The sequence below is a fragment of the Phycodurus eques genome, chromosome 11, assembly GCF_024500275.1.
Source record: "Phycodurus eques isolate BA_2022a chromosome 11, UOR_Pequ_1.1, whole genome shotgun sequence".
Classification (NCBI taxonomy): Eukaryota; Metazoa; Chordata; class Actinopteri; order Syngnathiformes; family Syngnathidae; genus Phycodurus; species Phycodurus eques.
In genome coordinates, this window is record NC_084535.1 from 13,022,756 (window position 1) to 13,043,683 (window position 20,928).

Genomic DNA, 20,928 nt, shown 5'->3' on the forward strand with positions numbered 1-20,928 from the left:
CCCCGCGGTGCAGAGGATCCGCGGTACCCGAGCCACCGGGAAAGACGAACCAGCTCGGCCAGAGGCTGCCTGCGTGCGTGCGCTCCGGCACAATGATCATAACACTGCGGACTCTCATGGAACAAGGGGTAAGACAAGACGGCTCCTGCTGCGGGAGTCTGCAACGGGACGTCCAGGTGGCGCTCCTATGCGCCTCTCTGCAGGCCCTGCAGGGGCATCGTGCGCAGCGGGCACCGGGGGGAGATTCAGGTAGCTGCAGGGATGATTGGACGATTCTGCCGCGTTCCATACACAGATCTGCACAATGCAGATACAATGCAAGAGCCATATATTGAACTACAGTATATGTATCGTATAGTACATAGTATGTGTGTGTGTGTGTGTGTGTGTGTGTGTGTGTGTGCGTGTGTGTGTGTGTGTGCGTGTGTGTGTGTGCATGTGTGTGTGTGTGTGTGTGTGTGTGCGTGTGTGTGTGTATATATATATATATATATATATATATATATATATATCAATACACACATTTTTTTCTTAGCTTGGGTACTGTGTATCTGGATTTTAGTATAAATTAATGGTATTTATCATCTTTCGTGAAATATTGATAGACTTGACAGCTGTTGGGACTTTGACCTATTGCACTAAAACTTTAGTGGCCATTGAGCGGCAGTTATACATTTCTGAATCCCTCTCCTGCAAAATAAGAGAAATAGAGTCAGCCCACTCTAGTTCTCAGCTGCGCAATCGATCGATAGTTATATACTTGCGTACCAAAATGTTCTATGGCTTCTCATTTCAAACTCAATTTGTTGTTCACAATATACAGTATTTAACAATCAACTGTGTATACAGTATGTAATAATATGATGTGACAATCACAGTCATAACAGCCCTGTGAGGGAAACCACAACTACGATGTGGCCCGCGACAAAACATGAGTTTGACACACCTACCTGTGTGACACTGTCAATCAAAACTACACATTTTTATCATTGTGAAAGCAGTCTTTTCTTCCTTATAGCTTTTGCATGACATATCATTAGATCAGTGATTACCTACCACTGTACCACAGAACATTACCGATGACAGCTGGGATAGGCTCCAGCACGCCCGCGACCCTAGTGAGGAGAAGCGGCTCAGAAAATGGATGGATGGATGGATGAATCTATCGGTGACCTTGCATGAAGGTGTGTGTGTGTGTGTGTGTGTGTGTGCGTGTGTGTGTGCGTAGAGGGTCAGCAGTCTTTCTGTTTGTACTGAACTATTTTGCATCACGGACACATTGTGGGTATAAGTGGACATCTTGCATGCCCGATAGATTGTAGTTTTGCACAGCAAGGAACACAATGCAATTTCCATTAAACATTGTTTTTAAATTATCTGACATAAGTGAGCATTATTACTTAATTTGTAAAGGAATGCTTTTTTTTTGGGGTGGGGAGTGAGAATTCGTACATTGAATTTCATTAGATTATGAAGGGGTACCAAATCTGATAAGATAATATAACATTGTATAGTGGATTAATGGTTAATATGCATTTGGTGTTACAGTTAGGGTGCAGTGCACAGTAAAGTGTATTTTGTATGACAAATGATATAGATATGTCTAATAGATAGATAGATAGATAGATAGATGGATAGATGGATAGATAGATAGGGCGGAAGGAAGAGCTGATGGAGGTGGGTGCATCTCTGTGGAGTAGTGACGTGTTCGTGTCTTGCGCATGCGCAGTGTGTATCCTCGCTGCTCCCCGGCCTGTCAATAGCAGCAGGCGGATGGAAACGTAGGCAAGTGGCTCGGGTGAGGTCATGTGTTTTTAAGGCGCCCAGCGGATTCAATCAGTGTTCACCGGCTGCACGCACGCACAGCCCGCTGCTCCGGAAAGTTCGAGCGGCTCGTCACATTCGGGCTTACACGACCGAGGTAAGATCGGGATCCGAAGCCCCCCTCTCCGGCTCCTGCTCCTTACTCGGACGTGCTTATTGTTTGGCCGTGGGGGGAGGGTCGTGTGTCATTTTACGTGTTCAGACGCTGTTGTACGACGTCGAGATCCTCGCCTATTCTCCTTTTAGAAGATTTTGTAGCTATACCCGTGAACCCAGCATTCGCTCACATGAAGTTACGCCCGTTAAACAGACAGGCCCCGTCGTACGCCGACATGGGAGTCATTACCTCGGCTATAATGTCTTCCTGTGCGCGGTCTTGCGTTATTATGTGTGCTCATGCGTGGCTCCTGCTCTCTCGCTGCGGTTTGGCTGCAGCCTCCTGTGAGGAGCTGCCAGTGGGGGTCATGTGGCCAAGGTTAACGCGCAATGGAAGTTTCTCTTTCTCTTTCTCTTTCTCTTTCTCTTTCTCTCTCTCTCTCTCTCTCTCTCTCTCTCTCTCTCTCTCTCTCTCTCTCTCTCTCTCTCTCTCTCTCTCTCTCTCTCCCCTTGCTAATCCATGTGATGAAGAGGAGGCCATTCATTCTCCTCATTCATTTTACTGCGGATAGATGGAAATATATGTGGCTTAGCGTTATTCTCTTCCATCATGAATCATAAAAAAGTCATGCATGGCTTGCTTTTTTTAACATTATCCACAAACAAACAGTGTATGATGCCATCAATATCTACTGTATGTCATGTCATAATCACCATAGTGGGTGTCTCTAAAGGCTGGACACCGGACAAAAATGCAAATTTTCAAGACAATGTTCAATAACGGTTAACAAATGACTGTTAACAATGAAAGGTTGATGCGAACTTGTTGCAATAACTCCACATTGCCGTCCATTGTCCAGACTTTCGGGACACCCTGTACACTGCAGTGGCGTCAAACTCATTTTTGACGCTATGGTTTCCCTCAGAGGGCCGTTATGAATGTGAAAACCATAACAAGTACTGTATATACAACTCATCATATTATTACATACAGTATACACAATTTCCCCTGCAATCGATTGTTATATCCTATATATTTTGTTAACCACAAATTGAATTTGGAATTAGAAGTCATTGGAATATTTAAGTATTTCATTATCGTTCGATTTATTGTATGTTAAGAAAGGATTCAGTGAAAAAAAAAAATACTTGTAATAGCTGTTAAAATGAAGAAAAATTGCAATTTGGGTATAGAGTTTGTACCAAAATGACAATAACAAACCCATAGCAAGAAACATAAGGTGGGCACACTTTATTTGCTTCAGCGGGCTACATGAATTGATGGACCTTGAATTTGTGGTTGTCTGTGCTGTATGTGATTATTCATATTTAGTGGTCTAGCACTGGACATGCATATGCCACAATATTAGGTAAACTTGCACCATATAATGAGATCCAATACAACAATGTCAAAGAGGTGTTCATCCATTTAACAATCGGTTTATTATTGTGGTCTTACTTTGGAGAAATGGGCAAAAAAATGGCCATTGTTAGTATTTGCTATACCACCTGTAATTGGTTGGCGACTAGTCCAGGGTGTACCTTGCATTTTGCCCAAAATCGCCTGGGTTGGGCTTCAGATAATCCACAACCCTATTGAGGACGAGCGCTATAGAAAATGGATGGATGGGTAGTTTGAACTACATCCCACTGAGAGCTCTTTCTAATAGTTTGGTTACATAATTTAGTTACACAAGTGGGTCAAAATATTTGAAATGGCTCTAAATATGATGCAGTGTGATTTTACAATAATGCTATACTAATTGGAATAGTATAGCATTATTGCTATACTAAAATGAATGAATTGGGTTGTACGTGTAAGAATTTGAAATGGCTGTTCGTTCATACTGCGATTGGTGAACGATGGATGGATGGATGGATGAACAGATATCAGAAATGGTTGATTTGACTAGGCATGATTGGGTGGACATTTCTGGAATGGTGTTAATGTTGAAAAAAATGCCCATGTAATAGGACTTTGAAGATGTGAGAGAGATTTGTGTAATTTCTCCATTCATTTGAAGAGAATTTTTTTCACTATTCATAAAATTATCCCATTGGCCTTGAATGGATTTGTAGTAGCTTGTCCATCGTTGCCACAGATGTTTTTTTTTTTAATTTGGAAACTGTTTCCGTGTTCATAACAGTACAAACGAGATTGCCCAAAATCTTGGCTTAATGGATTTTGTCATGGACGTCTCGTGTAGTACATTGTGGTCATCTACAACCCCAAATCCAATTAAGTTGGGACGTGGTGTTAAACATAAATAAAAACAGAATACAATGATTTGCAAATCACGTTCAACCTATATTTAATTGAATACACTACAAAGACAAGATATTTAATGTTCAAACTGATAAACTTTATTGTTTTTAGCAAGTAATCATTAACTTAGAATTTTATGGCTGCAACACATTCCAAAAAAGCTGGGACAGGTGGCAAAAAAGACTGAGAAAGTTGAGGAGTGCTCATCAAACACCTGTTTGGAACATCCCACAGGTGAACAGGCTAATTGGGAACAGGTGGGTGCCATGATTGGGTATAAAAGGAGCTTCCCTGAATTGCTCAGTCATTCACAAGCAAAGATGGGGCGAGGTTCACCTCTTTGTGTACAAGTGCGTGAGAAAATAGTCGAACAGTTTAAGGACAATGATCCTCAACGTACAATTGCAAGGAATTTAGGGATTTCATCATCTACAGTCCATAATATCATCAAAAGGTACAGAGAATCTGGCGAGATCACTGCATGTAAGCGGCAAGGTCGAAAACCAACATTGAATGCCCGTGACCTTTGATCCCTCAGGCGGCACTGCATCAAAAACCGACATCAATGTGTAAAGGATATCACCACATGGGCTCAGGAACACTTCAGAAAACCAATGTCAGTAAATACAGTTCGGCGCTACATCCGTAAGTGCAACTTGAAACTCTACTATGCAAAGCAAAAGCCATTTATCAACAACACCCAGAAACGCATCCGGCTTCTCTTGGCCCGAGCTCATCTAAGATGGACTGATGCAAAGTGGAAAAGTGTTCTGTGGTCAGACGAGTCCACATTTCAAATTGTTTTTGGAAATTGTGGACGTCGTGTCCTCCGGGCCAAAGAGGAAAAGAACCATCCGGACTGTTATGGACGCAAAGTTCAAAAGTCAGCATCTGCGATGTTATGGGGCTGTGTTAGTGCCAATGGCATGGGTAACTTACACATCTGTGAAGGCACCATTAATGCTGAAAGGTACATACAGGTTTTGGAGAAACATATACTGCCGTCTTTTTCATGGACGCCCCTGCTTATTTCAGCAAGACAATGCCAAACCACATTCTGCACGTGTTACAACAGCTTCGTAGTATAAGAGTGCTGGTACTAGACTGGCCTGCCTGCAGTACAGACCTGTCTCCCATTGAATGCCCATGTGTGGCGCATTATGAAGCGTAAAATACGACAACGGAGACCTCGGACTGTTGAACAGCTGAAGCTGTACATCAAGCAAGAATGGGAAAGCCTTACACCTACAAAGCTTCAACAATTGGTGTCCTCAGTTCCCAAACGTTTATTGAATGTTGTTAAAAGAAAAGGTGATGTAACACAGTGGTAAACATGACCCTGTCCCAGCTTTTTTGGAACGTGTTGCAGCCATAAAATTCTACGTTAATGATTAGTAGCTATTTTAGTTTTTAAAAAATTATCTGCTTCTTATGATACCGTATTTATGTTGAGCATTTGTAGGTTGAATATTATTATTTTTTTTAAAATAACTTTTTCTCTGTTATATTAGTTTTAAGAATTGCTTGGCAGGAAGGATCAGATGCCAATGATTGTGCAAGTGTACCTAATTCTGTGTCTGCTAAGCGTGTGTGTCGAAACCCCCACTGTCGCATCACAATATGCCCTATGAGCAGAAGGTCATTAGTGTGATAATTGCAGGCAGATGCATGTAGCAGGAAGTGTGTTCCATGAAGCAACCCAGGCCCATGCATTTAATATATGTCCCACTGCAAAGACGTCCATGAAATCCTGATCACTTGGCTCCTGCCCTTTTGAGTAAATTTAGATGCGTCCGATAGATAGATAACATGCAGTTTTATGTGAAAATGTGATTCATATCAGCAGAAGCGTGTAGGTTAGTCTACCGCTGCTGTCTCCCTACACTGACCTGACTTTCAGTCACTGTGATGGATTGCCGTTATTCCAAACGACGATAATGACCTCAGTAGTAGTAGTATTGGTGCAGGCTCCTCTTCCATTGCGGTGCTGCAATGCTGCATAATTGTTGTCTTGTGTTACACAAGCATGTCTATTTTCATGTGATGAGCGAGGCGGATGCTGCAGACGTCTTTGTGACGTCGAATGAACAGACTGAAGGCTGAGTCATTTTTCTTTGGCAATTATATCCCTCATATGGACTGTGTGTCGGCTAGAGTGGAGGAGCGGGAAGGAGGGAGGGGGTGTTCTTAGATTACAGGGTTCCATCGGTGCTTTAAAGTCTTGGAATTTGGCATTGTTGATGTCTAGGAAGCGCTTGGATTTTGGACATTGTAACCAAAAGCAATCTGACTTACTGTAATAGTTCCCTTGTTAGATGGAGAAACAAACAAACATAAAAAAGCATAAACGTGCAAAAATGTAAGTACAGTGGAACATCTAATTTTAAACAATGCATTCTGGTAGACCTCCCGATTTTGTTTCAGAACAATTTAGAACAATCATAGGGAGAAATGACATTTGTTGATAAATAATATGTTCCAGGGTTAAACTCGTGCCATCATAAACCCTTTATTAACTGTACAAGCAATATTTTAATCATTCATGAATCAAAATCTCATGGCTTTTGGCTATCGGTGACAGGGCTCGGTCCCTATCCGCGCAACTATTGTATAAATGGGAAAATCCTTACACCCTAGACCTAATTTTTTGTGTCATATTTTCTTGTGGCACTAGCAGTATTTTCAGTTCTGTGTTACTTTGTGCTATTTATGCTTGTGTGTATTTCCTCCAGTAATGTTGGTCGTTTTTGTTTTCTCCCATATTTGTATGTTTAATATGTGCTTCTTATGTGTGAAAAAAACTTATTTTTTAAAATGTATTTAGTCGAGTGCGGCCGGTTCACTTAAATTCAGTAGACCGATTTTTATAGTTGTTGTTTTGACTTTTGGCTCGTCTCATCAGGGGCCGCCACAGCAAGGCACTCTCATGATTTGTTTGGGACAGTTTTCAAGCTGGATACCCCTCCTGACTTTTTTTTTTTTTCCTTTTTTTTTAAATCCAGGTTTTGGACCAGCAGTTGCTGGGTATTGGGGTACTGGCCAGAAATCGAACCCAAAAGCTGCACGAAAGGCAGCAACATGCACCACTCTGCTACCAGTGCAGACCCTTTTACGTTAATACTAAAATGTAAAAATTAAAAACTTGATCTTAACTAATGAATGATGTCTCCACAAGCATCTCGCCTGACATGCAAGTGTAAAAGGAAGGTAACCATTGTTAATGTAAAACGAGTTGACGCTAGAGTCTTACAGCCTTGCATGTGATCCCGCTGACTTCACGTGACACCGGGTCATGGTATACACTGGTAATCTTCTCAGGTTATTCTTTTCTTAACACCCCTTGTTGAGACTGCTCCTTCTTTGAAAATGAGTGTTGTAAAAATCCCCCAAAAAACGAATACATGCATGCTCATTTGATGCTCGCCGCACTGAGGTCAAGCTTGATATCCAAACTGGCAGTTAGGTGAGTTTTGTGCTAAAAGAGGTACTGAGCTCAGTTGTGGGAGTGACGGAGTTGACCTCGCAGTGCTTTGCCCTTCGGCTGTCACTGTTGATGATATCAAAGACTTTCATTTTACTGGGTTTGCTGACCAGCCAAGGCATAAATGCTGCGCTCGGCTCCCGTTTGTTATTCTGCAAGCTTTGCTTCAAAACGGCTTCCTTTGCTACACAGAGCGTAATTTCTCTCCTTCCTTTACTTTATTTGCCTTATGTGCTCACAGAGGAAATTTTTGGATGCACAGAGAGCAGTAATCGAAGATTTCGCCATGAATAAAAACAAGAAAGAGAAGGAGTTCTACAGCCTCGACGTCGGAGACTCGACGTTCACGGTCTTAAAGCGCTACCAGAACTTGAGACCCATTGGATCCTGGAGCACAGGGAATTGTGTGGTGAGTGTTTGTTTACAGTCTCAACTAGTTTGCTTTCTAAAAAAGAACCACATGAAATAGACTACGGGGAATTGCTTTACATTCACCATCCACGCTTTGTCACAACTGCAACAGCTATTCTGATACATGCAACACTGCCATAAGAGCAGGAATTTAGGGCATCCATCCATCCAGTTTCCGTATTATGGTCCCAAGACAACATTCTCCCATTACATTAAAAACAATATTTAAAAAACAATCGTGTAATTTAGTAAAATGCTCATCCCTAATGTTGACTTGATTTAAGAGACTTCTGTTACCGTATCATAATAGAAGTGACTTGAGTTGTTTCTGTGTGTCCTTGTTGTTCTTTAGCTCTGCTTATGATCAAGTCCTTGAGAGAAATGTGGCAATCAAGAAGCTGAGCCGACCTTTTCAGAACCAGACGCATGCCAAGAGGGCGTTCAGAGAGCTTGTCCTCATGAAATGCGTCAATCACAAAAATGTAAGTATGCAAATGCCCTTATGACGTGTCCTCCTGCCATTTATTAATGATAACCACCACATAGTGCTGTAGAAACAGGTCAAAACAATCCACAAAATTAAAGCCAACGGTACGCTTGGATGCATAAACCATGAACGTGTTCACAACCTGTGGTGAATAATAAATGTGCTGTTACTTCCTGCTGATTAGTAATGATAACCTGCTGTTTGTATAATAGTGAAAATTAGCAGGAATACTTGAAATAAGTTGCGATAATTCACTGTTGTGTTGTGCACGGGCGAGTGCAAATGTCCTTTCCTTGAGACAAAGACGGGGCCAAATGTGATTTATTGCAAATTCTAATTCATACAGTAATTCATGTCTTTTCCACCCACAGATCATCGGCTTATTAAATGTTTTCACACCCCAAAAATCATTAGAAGAGTTTCAAGATGTGTAAGTGGCTCATTTCTTTTATTTATTTATTTTTTACGTTAAGTGGATTTGTACAATTTAGCAAAGCTTAGCAATTAAATTTACCCCTTAATTCATTTCATACATTTTCAGCTACTTGGTAATGGAGCTGATGGATGCCAACCTGTGCCAGGTCATTCAGATGGAACTGGACCACGAGAGGCTGTCTTATCTGCTCTATCAGATGCTGTGTGGTATCAAACACCTCCACGCCGCTGGCATCATTCACAGGGTAAATGTTGGCCAATCAGAGCTCTGAGAGTGCTTTTCACACCGCACAGAGCAAAGCCGTTGACAACCTTATTCATTGTGTATGCCATGGTGCACCAATGGAACGCTGTGTGGCGCCGCCTGGCGGCCCGGGGCGCAGAGTTTGCCCGGATGGACAAGTTTTCACTTTGGGTGCATTGCCGTTGTGGCATCATATGGCACATCCAACAGAGAGGGTGGCAGAGTGATTTCAGAGTGAAAAGAGCAAGATATCCATCCATCCATCAATTTCCTTTACCGCTTATCCTCACTAGGGTTGCGGGCTACTGGAGCCTATCCCAACTATCTTCGGGCGGGAGGCGGCGTAGAGCCTGAACCGGTGGCTAGCCAATCGCAGGGCAGCGCAAGATATTTTGGCGGTCATTTAGGCTATTGTAAAAAAAAAAAAAAAAAAAAAAAAAAAGCTTGGAGAAACCTGAAAAAGCCTAAAGTACACCCCGAAGCGGTTTCTAGAAAGCTGTAGCTCATAGAGGACCTTCTTCCTGTCACTCCTCATCTCCTCCTCCTCAAAGTAAAACCAGGGCTTTTCCTTGAAAAGGTGTCAAATCCATATTCCCCAACTGCAGCCAACTTCACTTCCTCCCCCTGTGCTCGACCCTGTCGTGAATGCTGCGGAAAGCAAGGGTGGCGTAAAAGCCCCTTTAAAGTATAGTGTAGGTCCCTAGTTCAAATCTGCTGATGGGTTAAAAATTTAGGTTTAATTCCTTTTCAAACGGTAAAACTCCCAAGCAAACCCGAAAGCATTATCTCACTCTTATTGGTCAGTGCAAAAAAAATAATAAGCAGCTAGAATGATGTTGATGAAAAGAAGCTAAGGAAGAAACAAAAAATATTTTAAATAAACTTAATATGTAGTACAACAGTAAAAGTACTTATTGCTAAGAAAATAAGTGTCTACTTCTCTGTTCCTTTCCACTTTGTGACGTAATATCAGAGCGGAAACGAACTGATGCTAGCCATGCTGGTTAGCTAGTTATCTACCTCGGTAGCAAGACTGGTATTTAGTTCACCAATTGTAGACACGCTAACTGTTCAATTTGTTAAGGAGTGATGGGTGGCGCTCATTTAAATATGGTATTGTATTGGAAGTATTGCCTCCTTAGCAGCCACTTTCCGTAAACATGTTCTACATATACTGTACTTCCTCTACCAAGATAACAAAAGAGCCGACTTTTTCGACAAGAGAATAAATCGTGGGTTCACACAGTCAGGAAGGGTGCAGCAATGCTATGTCGTATCGTATCATGAAGTCTAGCGGAAGGGAGGGTTGATTACCAATACTTGCCAAAGCTTGCTACAATAGAAGTTGCGCAGTGTGAGTGTGCCCTTGAATCCAAGGCAATACTTCAGACACAGCTGACCCACTGTTAGATGAATATCCTCCTGTTGGTCTCCCACTGGGTGATTCATATTTTTCCATGGTGACATTTTTTTACTCATAGGTTCAATGTCATTCAAAAGACAGAGTCACATGAGCTTAGTTCATTACCAGATCCTGCTTTTTTTATTCAACGACATTTTCAGTAATCCCTCGCTATTTGGAGAGGGACCGAGCCCTGCCGCCAATATTGCAATTATTTGAACCCCCCCAAAATGTTTGTAGTTGTCTATTCTCATAGTTTAAACCACAAATATACAACAGACTTTGATCCCAGAAACACTTCAATATCATTTCAAACTCATCTCACAATGCTACTCTTAAAAATAGATGGCTTTTGCACCTTACAGTAAGTGTGCGTGTACATGCATATGGTGAACACTCTCAGCAACTTCCACTAACAACCCAGGCTAAACTTAGCTCCTTCCCCACATACAGAGCTAGTTTCTCAGTTGAGATGGATCACGTCAACATACTACTGTAGCGTATATTGGTTGAATAAAAATGTAATTAAATTAATAGAAAAGTATAAGCCGGACGCAACGCTTGCGTTACTTCCGGTTTAGCGTAATTTTTAGTTTAATCGTTAAAATCAAACTAATATGTCTTGAAAAGGGGCACCACATCACTTTTTATGTGGATAAAATTTAGGGAAAGTGACGAGAAACCTTTTTATCAGTCTCGTAATCTGAAGGTTGCTACACTTGAAATTGACATTTTGAGTTCCAGATGACAGAAGTTTACTTAAACACAGAACACACACAAAATACAACCAAGAGTGGAATTGTATAGTATATTTAATGACATCTACAAGGGATCTAGAGGGAAATGCACAAAGGGGTCTAACTAAAGAAAGAAAATAACACTAATAATGATAAAAAGAAGGAAAATAGGCGTACGAAAAGGGAAATATGCCGTCCAGTGCGGACGGGAGAGAGAGAGAGAGGGGACAAAGTTGAGATTTTGCCTAAAGCGAGTAATTTCCCCCGAAATTATTAGGCACTAATATTATACAGTATGGCAAAAGTTTGCCGTGTCTAGTCACGAGCTTCGGTTCAAGCTGGTGGGTGGTAGTCTCTCTCTGGGCGTGTCTCGGGAAGCTGGGAGACAGATTTGTTTTAAGACAAAAAAGATGTAGAAAAATTAAACAAGAAACAAAAGAGGCAGAAGTTGAAAAATGGTTGGTCGTCACGCCTCATAGGGGGAAAATGACCGTGTCTCTTCCTGCCTTTCCCGCCGGCAATTTCGGAGCGATCACGCTTGGTTGGAAGCGACCTAGTACCTTAGGAGTGGCTGCTCTGATCGCCTAACGGTGGCCCAAGGATAGGCTGGGAAGCAGAGTCTCCATCCCCAAGGCTCGCGGTTTCCGAGCAGTGTGCCCGAGCAAAAGAAAGGGGCGGGGTGGCCCGTGGCCGCACCGTGGCTGGGAAGCTAAGAAGCCAGCCAAAAACACAAGAGAGCAAAAACACATCAGGGTCAGGGTTAAGTACCCCAGGGGCGAGTCGAAGAGGGAAGGAGAAGACCACACCCATCAGCTTGAATCTTGTTTACAAGTTTGATAAAATGGGTTTAAAATCAGCGGCACGGTGACCGACTGATTAGAGTGTCTGCCTCACAGTTCTGAGGACCGGGGTTCAATCCCCGGCCTCGCCTGTGTGGAGTTTGCATGTTCTCCCCGTGCCTGCGTGGGTTTTCTCTGGGCACTCCGGTTTCCCCCCACATCCCAAAAACATGCGTGCTGGAGCCTATCCCAGCTATCATCGGGCAGGAGGCGGGGTACACCCTGAACTGGTTGCCAGCCAATCGCAGGGCACATACAAACAAACAACCATTCGCACTCCCATTCACACCTACGGGCAATTTAGAGTCTCCAATTCATGCATGTTTTTATTATCTTTTGTAGCACTGCGGGCCCTTGAGTACCATAATTTCAACCCTCCGTATATGTCACGCATATTGAAGAATTGACAATAAAAGCACCTTGCACCTTGAAATATATGCAGTATACTGAAATAATAATCATCTTGTGTCCATTAAGTCACAAACGTACTGCAGTGTGAAATCTGAGCCTGTTTTGTTGAACACAAAGCTATTATTCTGTTGTATGAATGGCAACAGGTTAATTATATCTTCTGCAATCTAGTGGAATAGCATTTAATTGTTCTGCCTTTCACTATATATCATGGGCATTAAAAAAACAACAACATTATTTGTACTAAATAGTATATTTCAGACCAATTAAGTGAAATTGGATGATCTCTCACGGCACATAGTGGTTGGGAATCACTGGTATACAGTACACAGTAGTATCAACGCATTGGGAGATGCCAGTAGTTGGTTTACTCCAACTATGTCGTTCTTTTGAAAGTCACTCGTTGACTGACTGTTGGTCGCTCTCTTTAGGATCTCAAGCCCAGCAACATTGTGGTCAAGTCAGACTGCACACTGAAGATTTTGGACTTCGGCCTGGCTCGAACAGCTGCCACGGGCCTCCTCATGACGCCTTACGTGGTGACGCGTTACTACAGAGCACCCGAAGTCATCTTGGGCATGGGCTACCAAGCCAATGGTATGTCTACTCGGCTCGGCCCCAGTTGGTTTTCCTGGCATTAAAAGTGAATTGCATAACATAGTATTCCATAGACTTTATTGATCATGAATTAATTCTTTGTGCTTTTGTTTAGAAATGTGCCCTTATCTCACTAACCAGCATCAGTCTAACCTGTTGTCGTTTGTTCCTCTCACCTCTTTACTGGATATGTTAACCACTAGTGGACATTTGGTCTGTGGGCTGTATACTGGCTGAAATGGTTCGCCATAAAATCCTTTTCCCAGGACGGGATTGTATCCTTGTGGCTTTCTATTTGTCTCTTCGCGCTACTATTCTTGTCAGTCTTTGTCAAGTGTTTTATTAAAACTCATGTGCTTTTTTGGCATCAATACTAACACTGAAAATACTAAAGCTAACCGATATTAAATACCTTTAATATGCTTGTTCTTTGTCTGCCAAGATATTTATTCTTGCCAGGCAATTTTTCTGTAAGAGAATGTCACTTTCTTCAAGCATTTTTCCCCCCATAAAAATCTTTTAAGGCAATGGTCCCAAACCTTTTTTGCACCATGGACCGGTTTAGAGTGGACATTTTTTTTTTTTTTTCACGAACCGGCTGTCAAGGTGTGGCATGCGCATAATATATATATATATATATATATATATATATACACACACACACACACACACACAGTGGGTATGGAAAGTATTCAGACCCCCTTAAATCTTTCACTATTTTTTATATTGCAGCCATTTGCTAAAATCTTTTAAATTCATTTTATTCAACAAAGTACACACAGCACCCCATATTGACAGGAAATATGCCATGAGCGAGTCGGCTGGGAGCGGAAACGGAACTGCTGCAGCGTTCTGTGCAGTCTTTACTCAATTGCGACGCGCAGCTGTTGCAGTGGAGAAGAGCCGGTCAACTACCGGAGACAAATTTCTTGTGTGTTTTTGACATACTTGGCAAATAAATATGATTCTGACGCAGGTTTTTCAAAATAAAACACATTTGACACGCGAAAACGCAATACAACAGAAATTATATAAATTGGTCATTCCTTTTATGCGACCCGGTAACAAATGCCTCACGGACCGGTCCTGGTCCGCGGACAGGGGGTTGGGGACCACTGATTTAAGGTATTATAACTTATTAACTCATTCACTGCCAGCTTTCCCAGTTAACATTGATATTTGACTTCTAAAGCCGTCAATGGGAGTGAATGTGTTAAAATTGTAATGCTGTTCATGATTAAGTTTATTGTAAAAACAAAAGGCAATAATTCTGTAAGTGTAGGTAGTATAAATACATTCAGTTTTTTACGCTAGCTCTGTTTACTTATTGCGAATAAATTTTTCCTCATTTTATTACTTTTTTCCCTTGTTTTCTAAGCTGTTTTTGCAGCATAGTAGTAGCATGGCTGTCATTACTGCACACCATGTCAAAGCCCTTATCGTCATTCATCTCGTTTGCTTATTTTGTTTATTTATTTATTTACTGTCACTCCTTTGTTTGCATGGCAACCTCTGTATCATTTGAATGTCCACCCCCAGTGGATGTGTGGTCAGTGGGCTGCATAGTGGCCGAGATGATCAGGGGAAGTGTGTTGTTCCCCGGCACTGATCGTATCCTTCCCCCATCATTTGTGCTCCAATGCGTCATCGCTTCATTCAGTGTGAACAGATCCGACGACATTCCCTCCGACTTTCCTTGACAACCTCTCAACCCTTTGCCATCCACATCTACATTTTTACTGTGACTGTCACCTGTGTGGAATTACATTGTCATACTTTAATAATAAACAATATTACTGTAGCGTTATATTACGATTGATGTCCAGCGTACCGTGATAGTGCAGTTTAAAACAAGGTAAGGAGGATTGCTATGGAGAAATGCTGCAAAATGGAAGAAGAAGGAGTTGCGTAGCTGCCCAGATCATAAACCTGGATGCGCACAAGATTGTGGAGTTGTGCCATGCGCCATTTAGTTGTCGGTTCCATCATCCGCTTAACTTGGATAAACGCTTTCCCATCCAGACTACATTTACAATCTATTGATTACTTTGCTGGTATTTCAGTTCTTAAAAGCTATTATTCACACACATTAAATAGTAGTTTGAGCATATGGGCTAGTCCATATGAACGCCGTTGCTAAAGCCATTGCTGAACAAAACAGCAGCACCAAAGAAGCAAAACAGCAGCACCAAAGAACCCAGACCTTTGACCTAAACTGTCTCTCAGATTAATTAAATTGTGGAGATTTACCGTGTGCTGTAAACTAGTTCGCTGTGAAGGATTAAAGATGATTATGTAATGAGGAGACCACGTCTTTAAACCAGATTAGTGTTCCCGTAGAGTCTGACGCAAACACTCCACATGTTTTTGTTTCAGGGAGGTGAACCAAAGAGCTCATTTATTCTGACCAATCTGCCTTGTTTTTTGCCATTTCTCCATAATAGTTTTTTTATTTTTTTATTTTATTTTTTGCTTTCCACTCAAGTTCGACCTGACATACGTTGTAATAATGCACACCAGTAATAGTGTTTAATATAATTCAAACAAATCTACAAATGTAATGAACAAATAATGGCCGCAGCCCAAAATGAGGCTACTCCAACTGCAGTTGAATAAATAAACACCCCCGGCTAATATTTTCATAAATATGGTATGTGTGCAGCAGTGCAATGAGTTTGTATGTGGCCCTTCTTCCTTAATGTAAACACATCAGACATTGACCAATGGAACAAAGTCATCGAGCAGCTAGGCACTCCATCTCAGGACTTTCTCATGAAACTGAACCAGTCGGTAAGAACGTACGTAGAAAATAGGCCACGCTACGCTGGATACACCTTTGAGAAACTCTTCCCGGACGTTCTCTTCCCTGCTGATTCCGATCACAACAAACTGAAAGGTACTGCTTTCTTCTTTTGCCTGTTATCGGCGCATCAGCAGTCGTTTATCAAAGCAAAATGTTCACCTTCATGTGATAAGTAGTGCAACAACTAGGCGATCTGTTTCTTCCACTCAGCGAGCCAGGCGAGAGACCTGTTATCCAAGATGTTAGTGATCGATGCCTCCAAGCGCATATCTGTTGATGAGGCCCTGCAGCACCCCTACATCAACGTTTGGTACGACCCAGCTGAAGTGGAGGCGGTATGTATTACTGCACAGCACGCATTTGTATTATTGTTTTTAATTTTTTGATTATTTGTACTGAGCCTTTTTTTTTTCTCCCTCAGCCACCGCCCAAGGTCCTCGACAAACAGCTGGATGAGAGGGAGCACACTGTTGAAGAGTGGAAAGGTGTGAGAGGTCAACTTTTCAAAACCCTTTCCACCACTGTCAGGTTCAGGCAGAACAATAGGTGTCACGTGTGATTAATGATTTCAATACATCATTTCTGAAGCATGTGTATTGATCACTATACAGTGGAACCTTCAAAGTCAAACACAAGCCATCCCATCATGCTAGTTGTTTAATTTCAAACATACTTTTCCCATAGGAAATAATTTGACAATGCCTGACAAACATAATGGACTAGCGCAGTAGTTTTTTGGCAAGCTTCTCTGGTCAGTCAGTGGTGACCAGTGTTGCCACAGTTACCTTGAAAAAGTAATTTAGTTACTTTACTGATTACTAGAGATTAAAAGTAATTTAGTTACTTTACTGATTACTTGATTTCAAAAGTCACTAAGTAAGAATAAAGTAACTTTCAACAGCTGTTAAGTGGCAGGTATATCACATTCTCAGTACACTTCTTTCAGGAATCCTAACTGATAGATAGATAGATAGACAGACAGACAGACACAGACTGTAGCAACCCTGCATATTGTGTGGGGGTCCATGAAGGCAACAAACAAACAACCATTCGCACTCACATTCACACCTACGGGCAATTTAGAGTTGTCAATTAACCTACCATGCATGTTTTTGGGATGTCGGAGAAAACCGGAGTGCTCGGAGAAAACCCACGCAAGCACGGGGAGAACATGCAAACTCCACACAGGCGGGGCCGGGGATTGAACCCCGGTCCTCAGAACTGTGAGGCAGACGCTCTAACCTGTCGCTCACCGTGCCGCCCCCGTTTATAAATATTTCACCTTTTTTTTTTTTTTTTAGATTGTAGCTAGTCGTCTTGTGCATTTTAGTTAGGGATAGTTAAGAATATAGTGTGTTTCCTTTGTTTTATTAGTCATTACTAAAACAAAGGCTGAAAATTGGTCTACACTTAAGACATGCACCGTGGCTGAATCAAGTGTCATGGTTATTGACTTGCCTCATGTTCCCAGTCATTGTAGTTTGTTCGTTCAATTATCTGTAGTTGTCAAAGCTGTAATGTTTTATAATCAAAAGCATATTAAGATCTGGATCTCATCAACAAAAAAGTTACTAACTATTGGCATAGATATCGAAGTGACTGTAATCTGACTACTCCTCTATAACAAGTAACGCGTTAGATTACTTATGACGTCACCGGACCACATTTTTTGGAGTAACGCGTGACTGGCATCATTGTTGGTGGGCTAGTCATTAGCCATTATGTTTTCATCTACATGCTACAATTTGGTTGAAGTCCAAATTGGGCCACTGTGGTCTGTTTATCAGGGTCTTATAATAAATGTTTTTAGTGTCCTCTGTGAGTGGGGCGGTGAGGTACTGAGGCGGACGTAGCGGTTTTCTTTCGAGCGTCCAAGATGAGCTCATGCTAAACTCTACCAGGTGATAATGACCCCACACTCATTTTAGAAGCGTCACTCCAGCACACGCCCTGTCCAAATTAGAAACATGATGCTGTTTGGAGCCTGCAGAATGCAAGACACACTGGGGTGGATGGAACGAGTACTCGGCAGTGGTCCAGATGGTATCAAGTACAAATCAGTTCTTCCTCTCTGCTTGGCCCTATGTAGGGCTGATCTATAAGGAAGTGAGTGACTGGGAGGAGTGGTCAAAAAATGGAGTGATCCGAGGACAGCCATCTCCTCTAGGTGAGTCATCTTTATAACTTAGGTCAAATGACTCTATCATTAAAATGTGTTTTATCGTGGTGCTGAGGCGCCTTTGAGTTACGGGCGTGATCATGGAACAAATTAAACTCACAAGTCAAGGCTCCACTGTAATGTGTAACTTGGACCTGCACTGACTGTGGTCCAGTCGTCACAGCATCTCCTGTGCTCCGATGAAACCTGTGCGTTGACGTGTTTTTCGCAGCACAGGTGCAGCAGTGATCGACAGCCCCCCTCAACCTTCCTCCTCCTCATCTTCCTCCTCGTCAGCCAACGATGTGTCATCCATGTCCACAGAGCCCACTGACCCGAGCAGCGATCCCACGGTGACCTCGGAAACAGGCAGCAGTCTGGATAGCCAGACCTCTCTCGGTGCTCTGGCGTGTTGCAGATAACACAACACACACACACATTTATTCAAGCATAACCTTTCATCAGTGCACCTTATACAGTGTTTGAGATGGGAGGGTTTATAGGCCAATGGAAGTTCTCATGTTAGTTTGTAGAGCTGCGATTTCAATGTACAGTTTGTTGTTATTGCCTGATACTACTGTAAATGATTGTGGTTTTAAATTGTACCATTATTATTGTATTTTTGCTGAGAAGAATCAAGAGTATGTTTTGATGTGAACATTATGTTTGTAATGAAAGGGAGGCGTTGGAAATTCTGCATCAATGTTTTTTTTAGCTCCAGCGACACAGTGGGATGGTACACTGCTAGCACAGCACTGTTACTTTTTAATATATTTTTGAAATGCTGATGTGGCATTTTGTATTGTTTTTTGGGTGGGTGGGGAGGCGAGACATTTGAATGAATCCGCTGTTAACTAAAGGACTTTTTTTTTTTTATGTGGATATTATTGCATACAGGAAGTCCTCGACCTACGACGTTTCGAATTTACGACGCCCGTACCTCGTCCGCCATTTTGTCCCAGCACCATAGTGTTTCTGCTTAGCTAGTGCATAGTGCTTGTCTGTGTTTGTGCGGCGGGAGTATCTTTGCCTTTTCCGCCCTCCTTTTTTTTTTTACACTCTCAGCAGTAATGGTAAGTACAGCATCTTATTTTTTAATTTTAATTTCTTTATACGAAGTGTTAACCTTTCTTGTTACGGTCACCTGACCGTGGTCGGGAGACGCAGGGGTTAACTCCCTTCTCTCGTTGCACAGCTGAGCTGTGTGGCGGCAACAATAAAGGCACGAAGCACCGATTTGCTGCTTTAATGGCGTTATGAGCTCCTCTGCACATTCAATGTCAACGGGTCCTCCGCTGATCGCTACTCTTCCCCGGTCGCCGTCACTACACTTGCCTGCCACTGTACACACATCGCACCTGCGCGCACTCCTTCCTCCTTGGCTGTCCCGTCCCACTCACACATCGACGCACACGCCCGCACACACTGAGCTCGCTGTCACAATCACGTGGGGCAATAGCCGTAACAGAAGTGTTTCGCCGTAAATTTAGACTTTAACGGTGAAATCGGACTTACGCGGAAATTCGCGTTACGTCGCCAGCGTAGGAACGGAACTCGTTCGTAAATCGAGGACTTCCTGTACTTGCTTTATGTCATCTTCCTTCAAGAGTTTTCCTTCATCTTATCATGTAACCTAATTCAGCTGTTCGACTTCTGCTGGTTTTTATTTCTTTTCCATCGCATTGAGTTTCAGTTTTTCAGTGTAAATCTAACATTTGCTTATTTAGCTGTAATTTCACTGTTAAAGAACGGGGTGAATGTAATTCCAATACAGGCCAACTCACTGGCTCAAAAATTAGCGTGTAATTATGAATTTTTAGCAATTTTGTTTTTTTTTGGGGGGGGGGGGGAATTGCTCATAGATGTCTGGTATGAATTATATATTATTTAAGTGCCCTTACTTAGTTCACTGATTTTTAAGTCCTCTCTGTGGCGGAGTTGAGTTCTACCTCTCTCACACAAACACCTACAGTACTACACAGACACATTTTTAACGCTACAGTATGCATATCACACAAACAAACGTTGAGGGAAGATTTACTTTTGTCCTGTATATATTATTTATTTATTTATTCCAAGTGCAAATGCATTTGTTGTATGTAATGTACATGTAGCTCAGAAGTGCTGTTTCTAATGCATTTTGTTTCCTATTCTTCATTGCATTGTTTTCTGTGCAATACGATTGGTAGATTAGCGTAGTCAGTGGGATGTATATTATGTAGATGTATGTATGGGAGTTAGCAAACAAGTCATTTTCAGGCCTCCACAGTCCCTTTAGATGTGTTTGATGGATCAAAGTTCTGAGTGTGTCCCTTCTTTACAATGATCATTTTTGGGCACTCCAAGCAGTAATCCCACTTCCTCCCAGAATGCACTTGGAGATTGTCATGCATGTCCTTGCACTTTCTGGGCCATATTAAATGACTGTTGTGGCTGCCTCTTTTATTTAGTTAGTTAGTTAGTTTTGTTACGTTTATCTCTGTAACAAGTATAAAGTAGTCTTCACACATTGGATTAAGTGCAGGAACAAGAAAGTCATTCAGTGTTACTGGGATGATGTGTCAACAGAGTTGATGGGTTGTAAAGCACTGGCGACAAATTTTTGAACCTCTTGAGTTTTTTTAATGGACAATTGTGTGGAGCTGTCACCCTACAATACATTAAAAGAGCAAAACTGTCCACCTTCAACTCAAGCAAATAAAAGAGTTGAATTTGAAAACCTGTCTGTCGTTTTTAT

General features: G+C 42.0%; 1 protein-coding gene across 1 annotated transcript; it reads left to right on the forward strand.

Annotated features, from left to right (window-relative positions):
* The first annotated feature begins 8 nt into the window (after positions 1 to 8).
* mapk8a (mitogen-activated protein kinase 8a) lies at positions 9 to 20,910 on the forward strand. Its single transcript, XM_061689940.1, is given in 13 exon segments — positions 9 to 128; positions 7,909 to 8,055; positions 8,057 to 8,076; positions 8,431 to 8,560; positions 8,937 to 8,995; positions 9,107 to 9,245; positions 13,065 to 13,230; positions 14,770 to 14,841; positions 15,944 to 16,126; positions 16,244 to 16,368; positions 16,455 to 16,518; positions 18,123 to 18,200; positions 18,429 to 20,910. Coding segments are annotated over 13 exon segments (1,404 nt in total). The 5' UTR covers positions 9 to 92; the 3' UTR covers positions 18,614 to 20,910.
* Positions 20,911 to 20,928: the final 18 nt, after the last annotated feature.